The 12,146-nt window shown below is 43.2% G+C and overlaps 1 protein-coding gene across 1 annotated transcript in view; it reads left to right on the top strand.

Annotated features, from left to right (window-relative positions):
• Window positions 1-1,445: 1,445 nt before the first annotated feature.
• RCL1 (RNA terminal phosphate cyclase like 1) overlaps window positions 1,446-12,146 on the top strand; it is a 28,969-nt gene continuing 18,268 nt past the window's right edge. Inside the window, exons 1-5 of the mRNA XM_062513188.1 lie at window positions 1,446-1,593; window positions 4,114-4,185; window positions 5,028-5,203; window positions 8,755-8,829; window positions 10,145-10,269. Of these exons, the coding sequence (XP_062369172.1) occupies window positions 1,446-1,593; window positions 4,114-4,185; window positions 5,028-5,203; window positions 8,755-8,829; window positions 10,145-10,269 (596 nt within the window). The remainder of the gene's footprint in view (window positions 1,594-4,113; window positions 4,186-5,027; window positions 5,204-8,754; window positions 8,830-10,144; window positions 10,270-12,146) is intronic.

Below are 12,146 nucleotides of genomic sequence, written 5' to 3'. Positions count from 1 at the left end.
GTTGGCAGCAGGCTCTGTGGAGCCAGCAGTGTGCCCTGGCAGCCAGGAGGGCACCAAAGCCCATCCTGGGTGAAGCAAACCCCATCCCAGGTGCACCAAACCCCATCCCAGGTGCACCAAAGCCCATCCTGGGTGAAGCAAACCCCATCCCAGGTGCACCAAACCCCATCCTGGGTGAAGAGAACCCCATCCCAGGTGCACCAAAGCCCATCCTGGGTGAAGCAAACCCCATCCCAGGTGCACCAAACCCTCTCCTGGGTACCCCCAAACCCCATCCTGGGTGCACCAAACTCTGCATCCCCAACCCATGCAAAGATGTGACTGTCCCTTTGTGTCCAGTGATGGGGCAGGGCTCCCCTCCCTTCTGGGCTCCACCATTTCAGAACGATGGAAAGGTCCTCAAAGGCATCTGGAGAAGGGCAATACAGCTGGGGGAAGGACTGGATACCGTGGCCTGTGAGGAGCTCCTAAGGGCTTTGAGCTCATCTAGTTTGGGGTAAAGGAGGCTGAGGGGCAACCTCCTTGCTCTCTTCAGCTGCCCAAGGAGGGGAAGTGGAGAGGGAGGTGCTGATCTCTTGTCCCTAGGATGCAGCGATAGGATGTGTGGGAACGGCTCAAAGCTGTGCCAGGGGAGGTTCAGACTTGCCATTAGGAAGCATTTCTTCATAGAAGGGTGGTCAAGCCTGATGATGCCCTGAGCCTGTCAGTGCATAAGGGGCATTTGGACAGAGCCCTTAACAACCTGCTTTACCTTTGAGTCGGCCCTGAAGTGAAGCAGTGGGGCTAAATGATTCCTATACATCCCTTCCAACTAGACTATTCCATTCTAAGAAATCTCTTTTCATGGGCATGTAATTGTAGCCTAACAATCGACATTTCTCTTAAGAGACTGAAAGCTTTAATCAGTTGCTTCCTTAAGGACAGTAGGACTCCGTCAGTAAGGAAAAAGGCTGTCCCAAAGACTACGTGCAGGACTCACTCCTCCGCTCAGTTTTCCTTAAGGTAGCCAGGGATAAATTACTGTGAAGTACTGCCTAAGGAACATGTTCCCAGAACTGACTCATTTAAATGTGGGGGCAGTATCCTTGTGCAGGCTAGGTTCCTCTCCGGACCACCCTTGCCCGCCCACCGAAGGGCAGCCCGCATCACCCGGCGGAGCATCGGGCCGGGCACCGGGCTCCGGTCAGACACATCTCCTGACACTTCCACACTCCTTAAGTTTCAACTGGAAACACGCAGGTTGGGAAAGCAAAGGAAAAGGCAGAGTCTGCCACCCGTGCCGTGGCAAACTCACGGCGCTTCTCGCCACAGCCCCGCCGCCGAGCAGCTCCCGGCGGATGCGAAGCACGGGGGCGGCGCGACCGCTCCCAGCGCCCGCCCGCCCCCTGCCCTTTGCCCCCGCCGGTGTCCCAGCGCTTCCTGTTCCCAACCACGTGGGCAGCGGGATGGCGGGCGGCGCGGCGGGCGAGGCGCAGTGCCTCAGCTACACGGGATGCAACTTCCTGCGGCAGCGCCTGGTGCTGGCCACTCTCAGCGGGCGGCCGCTGAAGATCCGCAAGATCCGTGCCAAGGAGGAGGACCCCGGCCTCCGCGGTGAGCGACGGCACCGGCGGCCGCGGAGCAGGCGGTCGGGGGGCGGCGGAGCTCCGGCGCTGGATGAGCCCGGGACCTGCTGCTGGGCAGGGGCAGACCCCTACTGGGAGCTGGGACAGCCCGGGCTCCATCTGGGCGGGCCCCACCGAGCAGGGAGGACCCAGCTGCGTCCCTGTGTCTCCCTGTGGATGCGCTCTCCCCTGAGCGCTCCGCGCACCCGTCTCGGGTGTAGCTGGCACACGTGGGTCGCGGGGCTCTGGGAGGAGGAGGCGCGGGAGCGGGCAGGGGCGGTGAAGCAGGCCGGAGCAGGGAGGCTGTTTCCCACCCGCCGGTTCCCGCCGTCAGCCTCCCTCGCTGCCCGGCGGGGCTGGGGGCACGGGGCAAATACCATCCCCGTCCCGCTGCTTCGCCTCGGCTCGGCAGCCCTGCCTTCCGCGGGGTCACGCCTTTTCTCCAGCGTGGGCCACCGAGGGCCGTGGCTGCCCTGCCGAGCCGCCGCGGTGGGACGGGGAGGCGGTGCGGGAGCGCCCGGCCGCGGCTCCCACCGGCTTGCTGCTGTGCGCGAACCGCTCTGCAGCCCCGCAGCTGGTCCCCGTCCCCGTGACTTCTCGGTCGGGAGGGCAGAATTATTTACCTGTCTCTCGGACCGTCGTTTCTCAAGCATCCTGTGCTCCGTTTTAGTGTGAGCTCACGTTCGCGAAGTTTTAATAGGTCACGTTCTATTCGTCAAGGTTTGCTGAAACATGAAAGGTGAAAGAGGTGAAATAATTTATTCTAATTTCTGCAGACTTGTTTAAGGGAAACCTTTCTTAGGGAGTACCATCGCCAGTCTTGTGGAAAGCCTTTGGCATCCTAGGACGAATGCCATCATAAACTGAAGTAAGAAAACAGGAGTACAGAATTTGAAGAAGAAACATTGCTGTGTTCAGTTATTTTTTGGGCAAGGGCCCAGTTATGAAATTCAGAACGGAGGTAGATGCTTCCCTGCCTCCTGAGGAGCCTTCAGTATGTAGCTAAAAATTCTACACAAAAGCTGTCAAAGCATTCTTGTGTGCTTCACTTAATATTTACCATGATCCAAAGTATTATCACGGTGGAGCATTTGGTGGTGGTGAAGTCTGTTGATACTGCCATGTATTTTTAAGGAGTGCTTGAACTGCCTTTTTAAAGTATGGGTTCAAGCATAAACTGTGACTGTAACAGCAAAATTATAGCGGTAAGTTGTGATTTATGTTAATAATTCAACATGCTGTTCTTTTTGCTTTTCATGACTGGAACTTTTGTAAACTCTGCTATTGGTGTTGTCCAAGAGTAAAATGTGTGCTGACAAGGATGCACTCTTGCACTGGAAAATGCCCTGTGTGTTTATAAACTCATATAAACTTTATAAACATATAAGCTGTCATAGTTTAGAAATTGTCATAACAGAGAGCAGAGCCAATATTGCGTGACTGAGGCATCAATCATGCTATGCACAGGTAACTCTGTGGTTTAAATCTCTATTACATCCCAGAGTCACATACAGAAAAAAAAAATCTGATTATTGCGAAGGAAGTAACACAGGACTATTGCTAAGGGAGTTCTACAACCTACAAAGAATTATGCAGATGGTGCTGACTCTTAAAACTAACTGGGTTTTGAACTCTGCATATATTCACCTATCTTCCTTGATACTGAATCTGTTCTATGTTGGGATACTGGAATACTAGGATATCCTTTCTGGGATGGTTTTTCCAGTTGGTTTTCTTTGTGTTATTTCCTTTCTGGTTTTAGTTGGTTGGTTGGTATTTTTGTTTTTGTTTTGGGTTAAATTTTCATGTCCTTTTCATTGTCACTGAGTGAGAGTCCACACAATCTAGAGAAAGTGAGGAATTAGTTTCACATGAACTGCTATAGTACAGTGAACACAGTAAGCAAGGAAAGAAGCAGTGGGAATAGTTGTGGTTCCTAGCCTTAAGTATGTCCAAAACTGTTTTAGAAATGGAAAATTTTAGAGTCTGCAGACAGCTAATTCTGTGTGTGGAACATCTGTGGAGCACTTCATGTCTAAATGTCTCCTTATTTTAAACTAGCACTTTTACAGAAAATAATGTGAAACTGTTACTAGTTTGTCATGCTTCAATATATGGGGTCCTGTTTGCTATGAATTGTATGTTTCACTTTGTACTGAACAAAATGTAAATTGTCAGAAGTTTTATCCCAGACAAGAGCAATCCCTCAAACCACTGTGGTCAGAAATGTTCACTTGTATTATGTGCTCTGTGCCAGAGAGAGGAGTGTGACTAGTCTAGCTGCCACATCTGAGGGCATCTCTACTGATTTGAGGTGCTATAAGCTTGGAAGCTCACATTAACATCTCTGTTTTTACAGGGAGTTGCCTCTTCACATGTGGTGGCATTATACCACAACTTGAAGTTGAGAGTAGCCTTACTGTCATGGAAGGCAGGAAAGGGTAAAACTACAAGTATGGTGTTAAACTTTTAAGAAACTTCATAATTCTGCCTGTGCTCTACTCCTTAGATTTTGAAGCAAGTTTTATTCGTTTGATTGACAAAGTGACTAATGGCTCACGGATTGAAATAAACCAAACAGGTGAGATCTGTTTTTGTCTGCTTCATCTGTTCTGGTCTCCAGGATTTATAATTTTCTGCAGTAGAATCAAAGTCTTGTCTTGACAGAGGTAGGTGTTCAGATAAGATTGACTGAGAAGATCAGAAATAACAAATTTGTCAAGTTTTGTAATAATTTATCGCATGCAAGAAGGTCAGTGCTCCACCATAACACAGAGAGCTAAGGAAGTTCTATTGCCCAAGAACTAAAATTAATATTTTGTTAGGTATGCAGAATTTCACGGTGGGCAAAGGTTCCTCTGTACCAGAATCTATTTTTGTAGAAGAAAAAGATTTGCTCTCTACAGAGGCAAACTTCTTAGGCAGATTGCTTGCTTATTCATGCTCAGAAAAGGCTTTGATTATTGTGAGAAGCATCTCATGTGAAACCTTACCTGGTCTGAGTTTTTTCTTTTTTCTTTCTTTTTTTTTAAAGTGTTCTAATGATTTTCAGTTGGTAAGTAAAGCAAATTAATTACCATCAGATATGCCAAGGCTCCAATGACCTGATGGACTAATGAAGGTTTAGCTTCTGTAGAGGATAATAATGGCTTGTATCAGCATTTTGGAGAGTGCTAAGCGATCCTTGGTTTTAGGGGGAAGGGAAAGGAGGAAAATGATGTGCAGGACAGACAGACACTCATGTATTGACCCAATTATTAGCTGTAGACTTGTAAATAGTGTGCTGGAAGTGCTATAATCTTCCATATGGTCATCTGCCTTCAATTTGCCTGCATATGGTGTTGCAAATTATTTTTATGCTGTTTTAATAGCCAGTGTTTTACAGCGCTCTCATTTGGTTTGCTCCCCCGGCCTGCTCCCCAGGTACTACCTTGTATTATCAACCTGGTCTCCTGTATGGAGGCTCTCTGGAACATGACTGCAGCCCCAGTCGTGGTATTGGCTACTATTTGGAAAGTCTGCTCTGCTTGGCACCTTTCATGAAGCATCCATTGAAGATTGTCTTGAGGGGAGTAACAAATGATCAAGTAGATCCTTCGGTAAGTAGTAAAGTTTAAGTATCAAAGAAGGATTTGTATCAAAGGAAGCATTATTTTGCTACCCTTTCAGTCATTGTGATTCAAAGTAGTTATTGTAACTGGTAAGTAGCAAGAATCAAAGAAGTCTTATTTTTTTGATTATTTAATCACAATGGAGAAATTCTTGCATAATCTGAAGAGCAGTCCAATGTTCATATTGCTTTCATGTAAATTTGCACACTCATCTAAGCAATGGAGTCTGATTCTGGAAATTATCTGCTTCAGGCATCAGTCACATGAGCCTGAGGTTAAACCATTTTAGTTCAAATGGGTGCAAAAATTAAGGCCATTTTGTGCTTTAAGGGTGCTTGCACTTGCTGAAACTCAGACAAGTTGGTTGGCATGCATCAGCTGACTCTAAGCTCTGGGCTCTAAATGTAAATGTAAAAATGCTATAAAGAGTTACATCTTAAGTTCATTGTGCTGTAATAGCAGCTATGTATTAGTTGTCAGTGACAACACAGAAACAACTTCAGTTATTGTGACTCAGCTTGTATTTGTTAACTTTTTAAGTGATTGTTACTAAATACCAGTTCCTAAAATTGGTTTTAACCTGTTTTGTGTCTGTTTAACTTGGCTGAGTAAACATTAATCCTTGTGCACATCAATAAGGTACTTTAAGGACTTTTACAAATGGTTTTGTATAACATATGTCTCTGCTGGTTTCTGAGACTAAAAGCACAAATTTAACTGCTACCTTAATTGATTTGTAAGCTTAAGTAAATAGAAACTTGGTTTAAAATTTATTTTAGTTTTTTATTTTACTGTGTGAGTGAAGCATCCTAAATGGGTGGAAGGCATGCATGCTACTTTGCTCTCACTTGTCAGAAAGAGATTTGTCAGAGGCCACTTGTCAGAGGCCTTTGGAATACCATCCTGGACTGTTCATTGGCAGCCTATGCTTGCATTATGTTTTTCTGTACCATCACTGGTGAAATCTGACCCTGGGTAGCTTGTGGGATCAACCATGTGGGACTGGGTTGAGGCATTAAAAGCTTCTCTTTATGATGGTTGTGTATGCAGGGGGTGTCCTTTGTAAAAGGCCTTTTTGAAGGGAATGGAGGTGGCGCACAAATGATAGCTCCTATTTTCCTATCCTTCTCTATGTACTGTTATTCTGACAGATACAGCTGCAGTAACCTGTTTTAGAGTAAACATTCTTGATGTTTTTGTTTACCTCTGTCAAAGGTTTTTTACAGCTATGCCATGGGGTTTTGAGTTCAAATGATTGTCATGCTGACATGAGACATAGCAGATGAAATTTTAGCTTAGGAGCAGTAGTCTTCAATCTTAATAATTCAACAGTTGTCTGTAGAAAACAAGAAGCCTTTCCCACTGAGTTTTCTTCCCATGTTTCTTTCTTCCTTGTTAAACTGTTTTTTTCCCTTCCCCCTTCTCCCAGTCTAGGCTCTTTTTCACAGAACGTGACACTGTATGTATGGTGGGGCTCAATGATCTGTGCAGTGCCAGTGGATTTACAGACCAGCTGGTGCTTTTCCCTTTCTTAGGTAGCCATGTCCTGCAAGGTCTCTCCCTGGGTGTTTTGTTTGGTGTTTTTCTTTTTGCACCTGTGCGCTGGATAAGGGATTCTTAAAGTTACTTTTCCACTTTTTTCTTACCTATTGTAGATTTCTTTAAAGGAAAGTGATATACATTTACACAACTTTGAGAATAAGCAATATCTATGGGACTTAGAATGTTGTTATTTGTGGTGAGGTTTACCATCTGTTGTATGATGTATCTGTTTCAGTAAAACTTGGTGTTATGTTGTCTGTCCTGGAAATGGAATAACTGCACTCCAAGGAGAGCTAAGGAATGGGGTTTATGGCTGAGGATTGGCAAAAGGGTAGAAAAATAGGTTTACAACTCAGTTCAGCTGCAGTTTCGTGATTTTCAGTGGACCGTTTCCCATACTGCCTAACTCCCCACTTGTCTGCAAGGCAGAAGAGCCTTTTCCCATTCTCCACATACTGCTCATTGTCTCCTCTATTAAAGCAGCAAAATTGGAACAGTCAGTCTTATTATTTGTCTGTCTGGTACCTCTAAGTATTATGCCTGGAATTTTTCTGAGGACTGAAAACTATGACAAGTCTTGAAGTTTTTTAGTTCTTAACCTATGCAGTAAAACTTTTATTTTTTACTGTTAGGTTTTGTTTCATGAGAAGGAGGACGAAATGTTGTGTAATTTTAATTTGAACCAGATCAGCTTGTTGAAACTTCTGCCAGTGGTATTCACAAGCTTGTGCACACGTATGTTCGTAATGGCTTTGCTCCAAAAGTCGAATTTGTATAGTTAATGAATGCTACTGAAGGGCCAAAGCAAGGTAGCCTGGCTGTAAAAACCATATACTTTGTAAGTTAAAAGAAATTAAGCATTGGCTTACAGGTTTGTTTTTTTTAATGAAGACATTCAAATGTTGTTATGAAAAACAACATCAAATGCCTCTCTGTAAGAAAGGAAATATGTTGTGCAGCAGGATTTGAAAATGAGAACTGCAGCATACACTCTTAACTCCTCGGGTGCCACTAACAGAATGTTCACAGATTTGTAGGTGATGTATATGCTGCTATTTTGTCAGTGGCTTGCACTCTCTTCAAAGCAGAGAAAATGAAATTCAAGAATGGTGAATTTTGGCTAAAGGCATGGGAAAGAGTGTTGTTTTTATCTGCCTCCTCAAAGTTGTCTACCTCATGACTGTTTCCTTCATCTGTGTTTATTTTCACTTTGGTCATACTGTTCTGATCCTGTCTATCTACAGCTGTTTGTCTTGGGTAACTTCCTGTGCTGTTGCACTGCTAAATAATTTTTATCACTTTTGGCAATACTACTGAAGTTTCAGAGGAGGGAAGAAGAGGGCAGTCCCTCTAGTCTCAGGAATTAGGAAGAGCAATGGCAATGATAATTCTGTTCAGACCTGGACCTGGTGAGCACCTGTCTTAAAAGGGAATACACTGATATGTTGCCCACTTCCGAATCTTTTGAGTGCTTCAATAGAAGCTATCTATGAGCTTCTGTTTCTTAGAAACAGGTAAAAAGAAGTTATTGATAGAAGAATGATCTTTCTGCCAAATCAAAGGCCTGCTCTTTCAGTGATGATTGAAAAAAATGCAGTGGTTCTTGTATTAATTTGTTTAGCAACAGGAATTTTTAAGTAATGACAGAAGAATATTATTTTCTCAATAGCAGAGAAATTTTCAGAAAAATGTTTCACTGTTCAGAGAAACAAATGAGCTGTTTTACATAATGGCATTCAAAATCAGGCTGAGGAAGAAAGCCAAAATAGGAAATTCTATCTGACAGTGATTTGTTCTAGGAAATTTTTTAGTAATGATGTACTGTGTTAGTCTAACTAGATGAAGCTCTCTGTGCTGCATTCCCATCTCTTCCCATAAAATACCTTCTGTGAAGAAGACTTCTCTCTTCTAATCATCTCATAATTTAGTGATTTTTTTAAAATTACTGACTAACCTAACTTCCAGTAGAGAGTCTTTTAAAATTCTGTGTTCCATAGGTTGATGTCCTTAAGGCAACAGCTCTACCCCTTCTGAAGAAGTTTGGAATTGATGGTGAAAGTCTGGAAATCAAGGTAAGACAGTTTGTTCCTTCTTTTCAAGCATGTGTTGGAATTATGTTCCTGCAGTGCTTCACAGGGCCATGTGCTTGCTGTGGGTTTCTGTCTTTAACAGATAATTAGTTGTGGCTACGAGCTACATGGTGATACAGAGGGTAAGGAGAAAGCAGTGACTTTCCTTAGTCTCTGAAGAAGACTGAGAACCTTTTTGCTTTTAATTGCTTTTCTGTTATTCTATTCTATTCTATTCTATTCTATTCTATTCTATTCTATTCTATTCTATTCTATTCTATTCTATTCTATTTATTATTTTTGTATTATATATTATTTATTATATTTTTATTTCTACCTGTTCATTCTGCCCCATGTTTGGGGCTAGGGAGTAAAAATGGAATCTTTAACCTTTTTTACCTGTACAAGAGCTGGATCTGTGTTTGGGTACTTGAGGTTTGCTTCCAGTTTGGAAAATAGAGGAAAGAAGCTTTTCTTGAAGACTACAGTCTTCAGAGGCACAGTAGATCTGGGTATAAAACAATGTTTGGCTTTCTTTTAGGTTGGAGAAATGTGTGAGGGGTCTGGCTATGCTGCTGGGACCTGCTGGTGCCATGCCCTGCAAAGCCTCACCCCCACCCTGCCCAAGTGCCCATGTCATTGTCCTGGCACTGTCAGCCTCTACTGCTGTGACCCTGCAGCAGGGCTGGCCTTCAGCTCACCACAGCCTTGCCTGTCTGGCCGTGGGCTTCCTTACTAGTCCCACTCACTGGCCCATTTCCCAGCTCTATCCTTGGCTTGGAATGGTGGGACTGGGTCAGGCTAGAGTGACCTATTAGTGGGAGCATTCTAGTCGCTCACACGCAGAATAGTGTGAGTTGGAAGGGTCCTGCAAGGATCATCAGGTCCAGCTGTTGAGTGAATGGTCCATATGGGGATCAAATGCCACAACTTTGGCATTATCAGCACCATGCTCTCACTAACTGAGCTCATTTCAATTAGTTTTAGTCTCCTCAGCTCAAAGTGCAGATCTACTTCTAGAGACAAGCCTTAAGCCAAGGTTGTTTAGGTAAAGACATTTTTGTTTGGTTTTGCACTGTTTCCTATTGGGAAGCCAAGCCTTACTTTACTTAAATGGAACAAAGAAATCAATGCCTGCTTTTAGTTTTGATGCAGAATCCATTTCTGCCTTTAGGATGTAGTTTTCTTGACTGTGTTCCATAATGCCACTACTTAAAATATTTTATTCTATGTGAAATAAAAGTGCAATTTTGGGGTGTGTAGGTATGTTCTTTGTGCTATTTACTAACCCGCTTTTCTCCTCCATTATTTGTTCTAGATCAACCGAAGAGGAATGCCTCCCAAAGGGGGTGGAGAGATACTGTTTGCTTGCCCAGTGAGAAAGGTCTTGCAGCCTGTTCAGTTCACAGACCCTGGAAAAATCAAGCGCATCAGAGGAACTGCGTATCCTTTTTGTTCGTCTGTCTGATTTTTCTACTTTAATGTCAGTTGGCTTCTTTAAAAAAAAAGTCCTCTAACTTGGAATTCACAGAAGTGCACCTGCATTTCTGAGCATCTATCTGGGTAACACAGGCAAACTACACAGAGAGGTCATACAACTAGATTTCAGTTGTTTGTGTCTCAAAACTCCTCTGTTCAAAGCATTGCAGTTCAAAAAGCATCTGTAAGCAAGTAAATAAGTTCAAAACTGAGCAGCACTATTTAAAATCTTTTCAATAGCAAGAAGAAGTTAAAATACCTTCCATCACATAATGTAGAAGCACTAAAAGAAATCTTTGTGTGTAAATTCAGTAGTAACCAATGTAGTGTAGTTGTGCATTGAATAGGTGACATCTTCACAGTTACTAATTTAGCTGAAGTTAGATGGCAGCTTAAATCTTAGTTCAGTTTACAGTGCAGGTGGAAGTGGAGGAGGTTTTATTCCACACGGAGATAAAGGTACAAAATACTCTTGTGAACTCCTTACTTCTTCACACAACTGCAAATCTAGTTGATGTTTTGGATTGTTTATTTCTTTTTTATTTTATTTTTCTCTTGTGCCCCTTGTATGGTATCTGTCATGAATTTGCTGCCATTGTAGGAAGAAGGTAGAAATCCCTTACATGAAACTATCTTAAGCAGTGGCCAACATGTAGTTTAATTTGTATTTGAGAGTCCCAAACATGATTTGGCATTGATAGTTCAAAAAGAAAGCAGGAACAGGGTTGTGTTTTCTGCCAGAGATGTAGTTTTGCAGCCTGTTTCTTCCTTCACCTTATGGCAGTTGTTTCTTCTTTTACCTTATGGCATACCATCACAACTGTGAGAAATGGATGTTTTGACTTTGTTGTCCAATCGCAGCATTTAGATAAGTGCAGTAGTGCCAAGCAAGAGCAGTTTTACTGCATGTATGTGCTGTAGAGCAGGAAGGAGACAGCTCATTGTGCTTTTGGTGATAGTTTCTGTGGTGTATTGGTGGAGAAAGTAATTTTCTTATGCTTCCATTCTGCTCTGTAGTAAGTACTTTTATATATTTCTGTGTGGAGGAGGAAGCAATGATCATGACTTTGTTGCCATCATTCCAAATGGAAATTAACATGCAGCACCATTCTGGACCACTTTGTTTTGATTCATGTATCTGATTGAATTCTGAACTTCTACCTTGCTGTAGGCTTTCCTGAGCCTTTTCTCAGGGATATAGGTTTGCCTTTAAGCCTGGTGAGAGGCAGTCTCATTTTAGTTTAGCTATTTAGTGGTCCTTCAAGGCAATGGAAAACAAAACATCTGGAAGGATAAATCCTTATGTCTTTTTTATGTGTATTTTTGTTCCTCCAAGATTCATTTGAGTAAATCTTCTTCCTCACAGCTGTGGAGATCATATTACAACAGCCTTTTATATAATCCATAACACTGAGTGCATCAGCTATGCAGAACAATTTTCGGTTAATTTTTTAATTACTTTGCCCTAAGGTCCTAAAGTTTTTGGTTTGCCTACTCCACAAGAAATGCTGTAGAAATTCATGGAAAAGGAAATTCCTCACCGCCAGCTGGGAGTTTTGAGAGTGTATTTCTCTGCATTGCTATGTGAATGTATTTGGAGATGGGTGGTTAAATTTGGAGAGCGTAAGTCTGCATAATAGTTGGGCTGAAATTTAAAGCATAAGGTGCTTTGTACATTTGAAAATATGTTGGGAGTTTCTCTGAAGTAGCACCTGAGTACAGGAGCAGAAAGGCAGTTCATCTCTTGTGTACTGTGAGGAGGTGGGTTGAGGTTGAGGTGGGTGGGGAGGTGTTTAATTCTTCCTTCCTGGAATCTTCAGATGCTGAGTGACTAGAGAACC

The sequence above is a fragment of the Cinclus cinclus genome, chromosome Z (assembly GCF_963662255.1).
Source record: "Cinclus cinclus chromosome Z, bCinCin1.1, whole genome shotgun sequence".
Lineage (NCBI taxonomy): Eukaryota > Metazoa > Chordata > Aves > Passeriformes > Cinclidae > Cinclus > Cinclus cinclus.
Note: the sequence above shows the minus strand (reverse complement) of the source record. Positions and strands in the feature narration are given on the sequence as shown.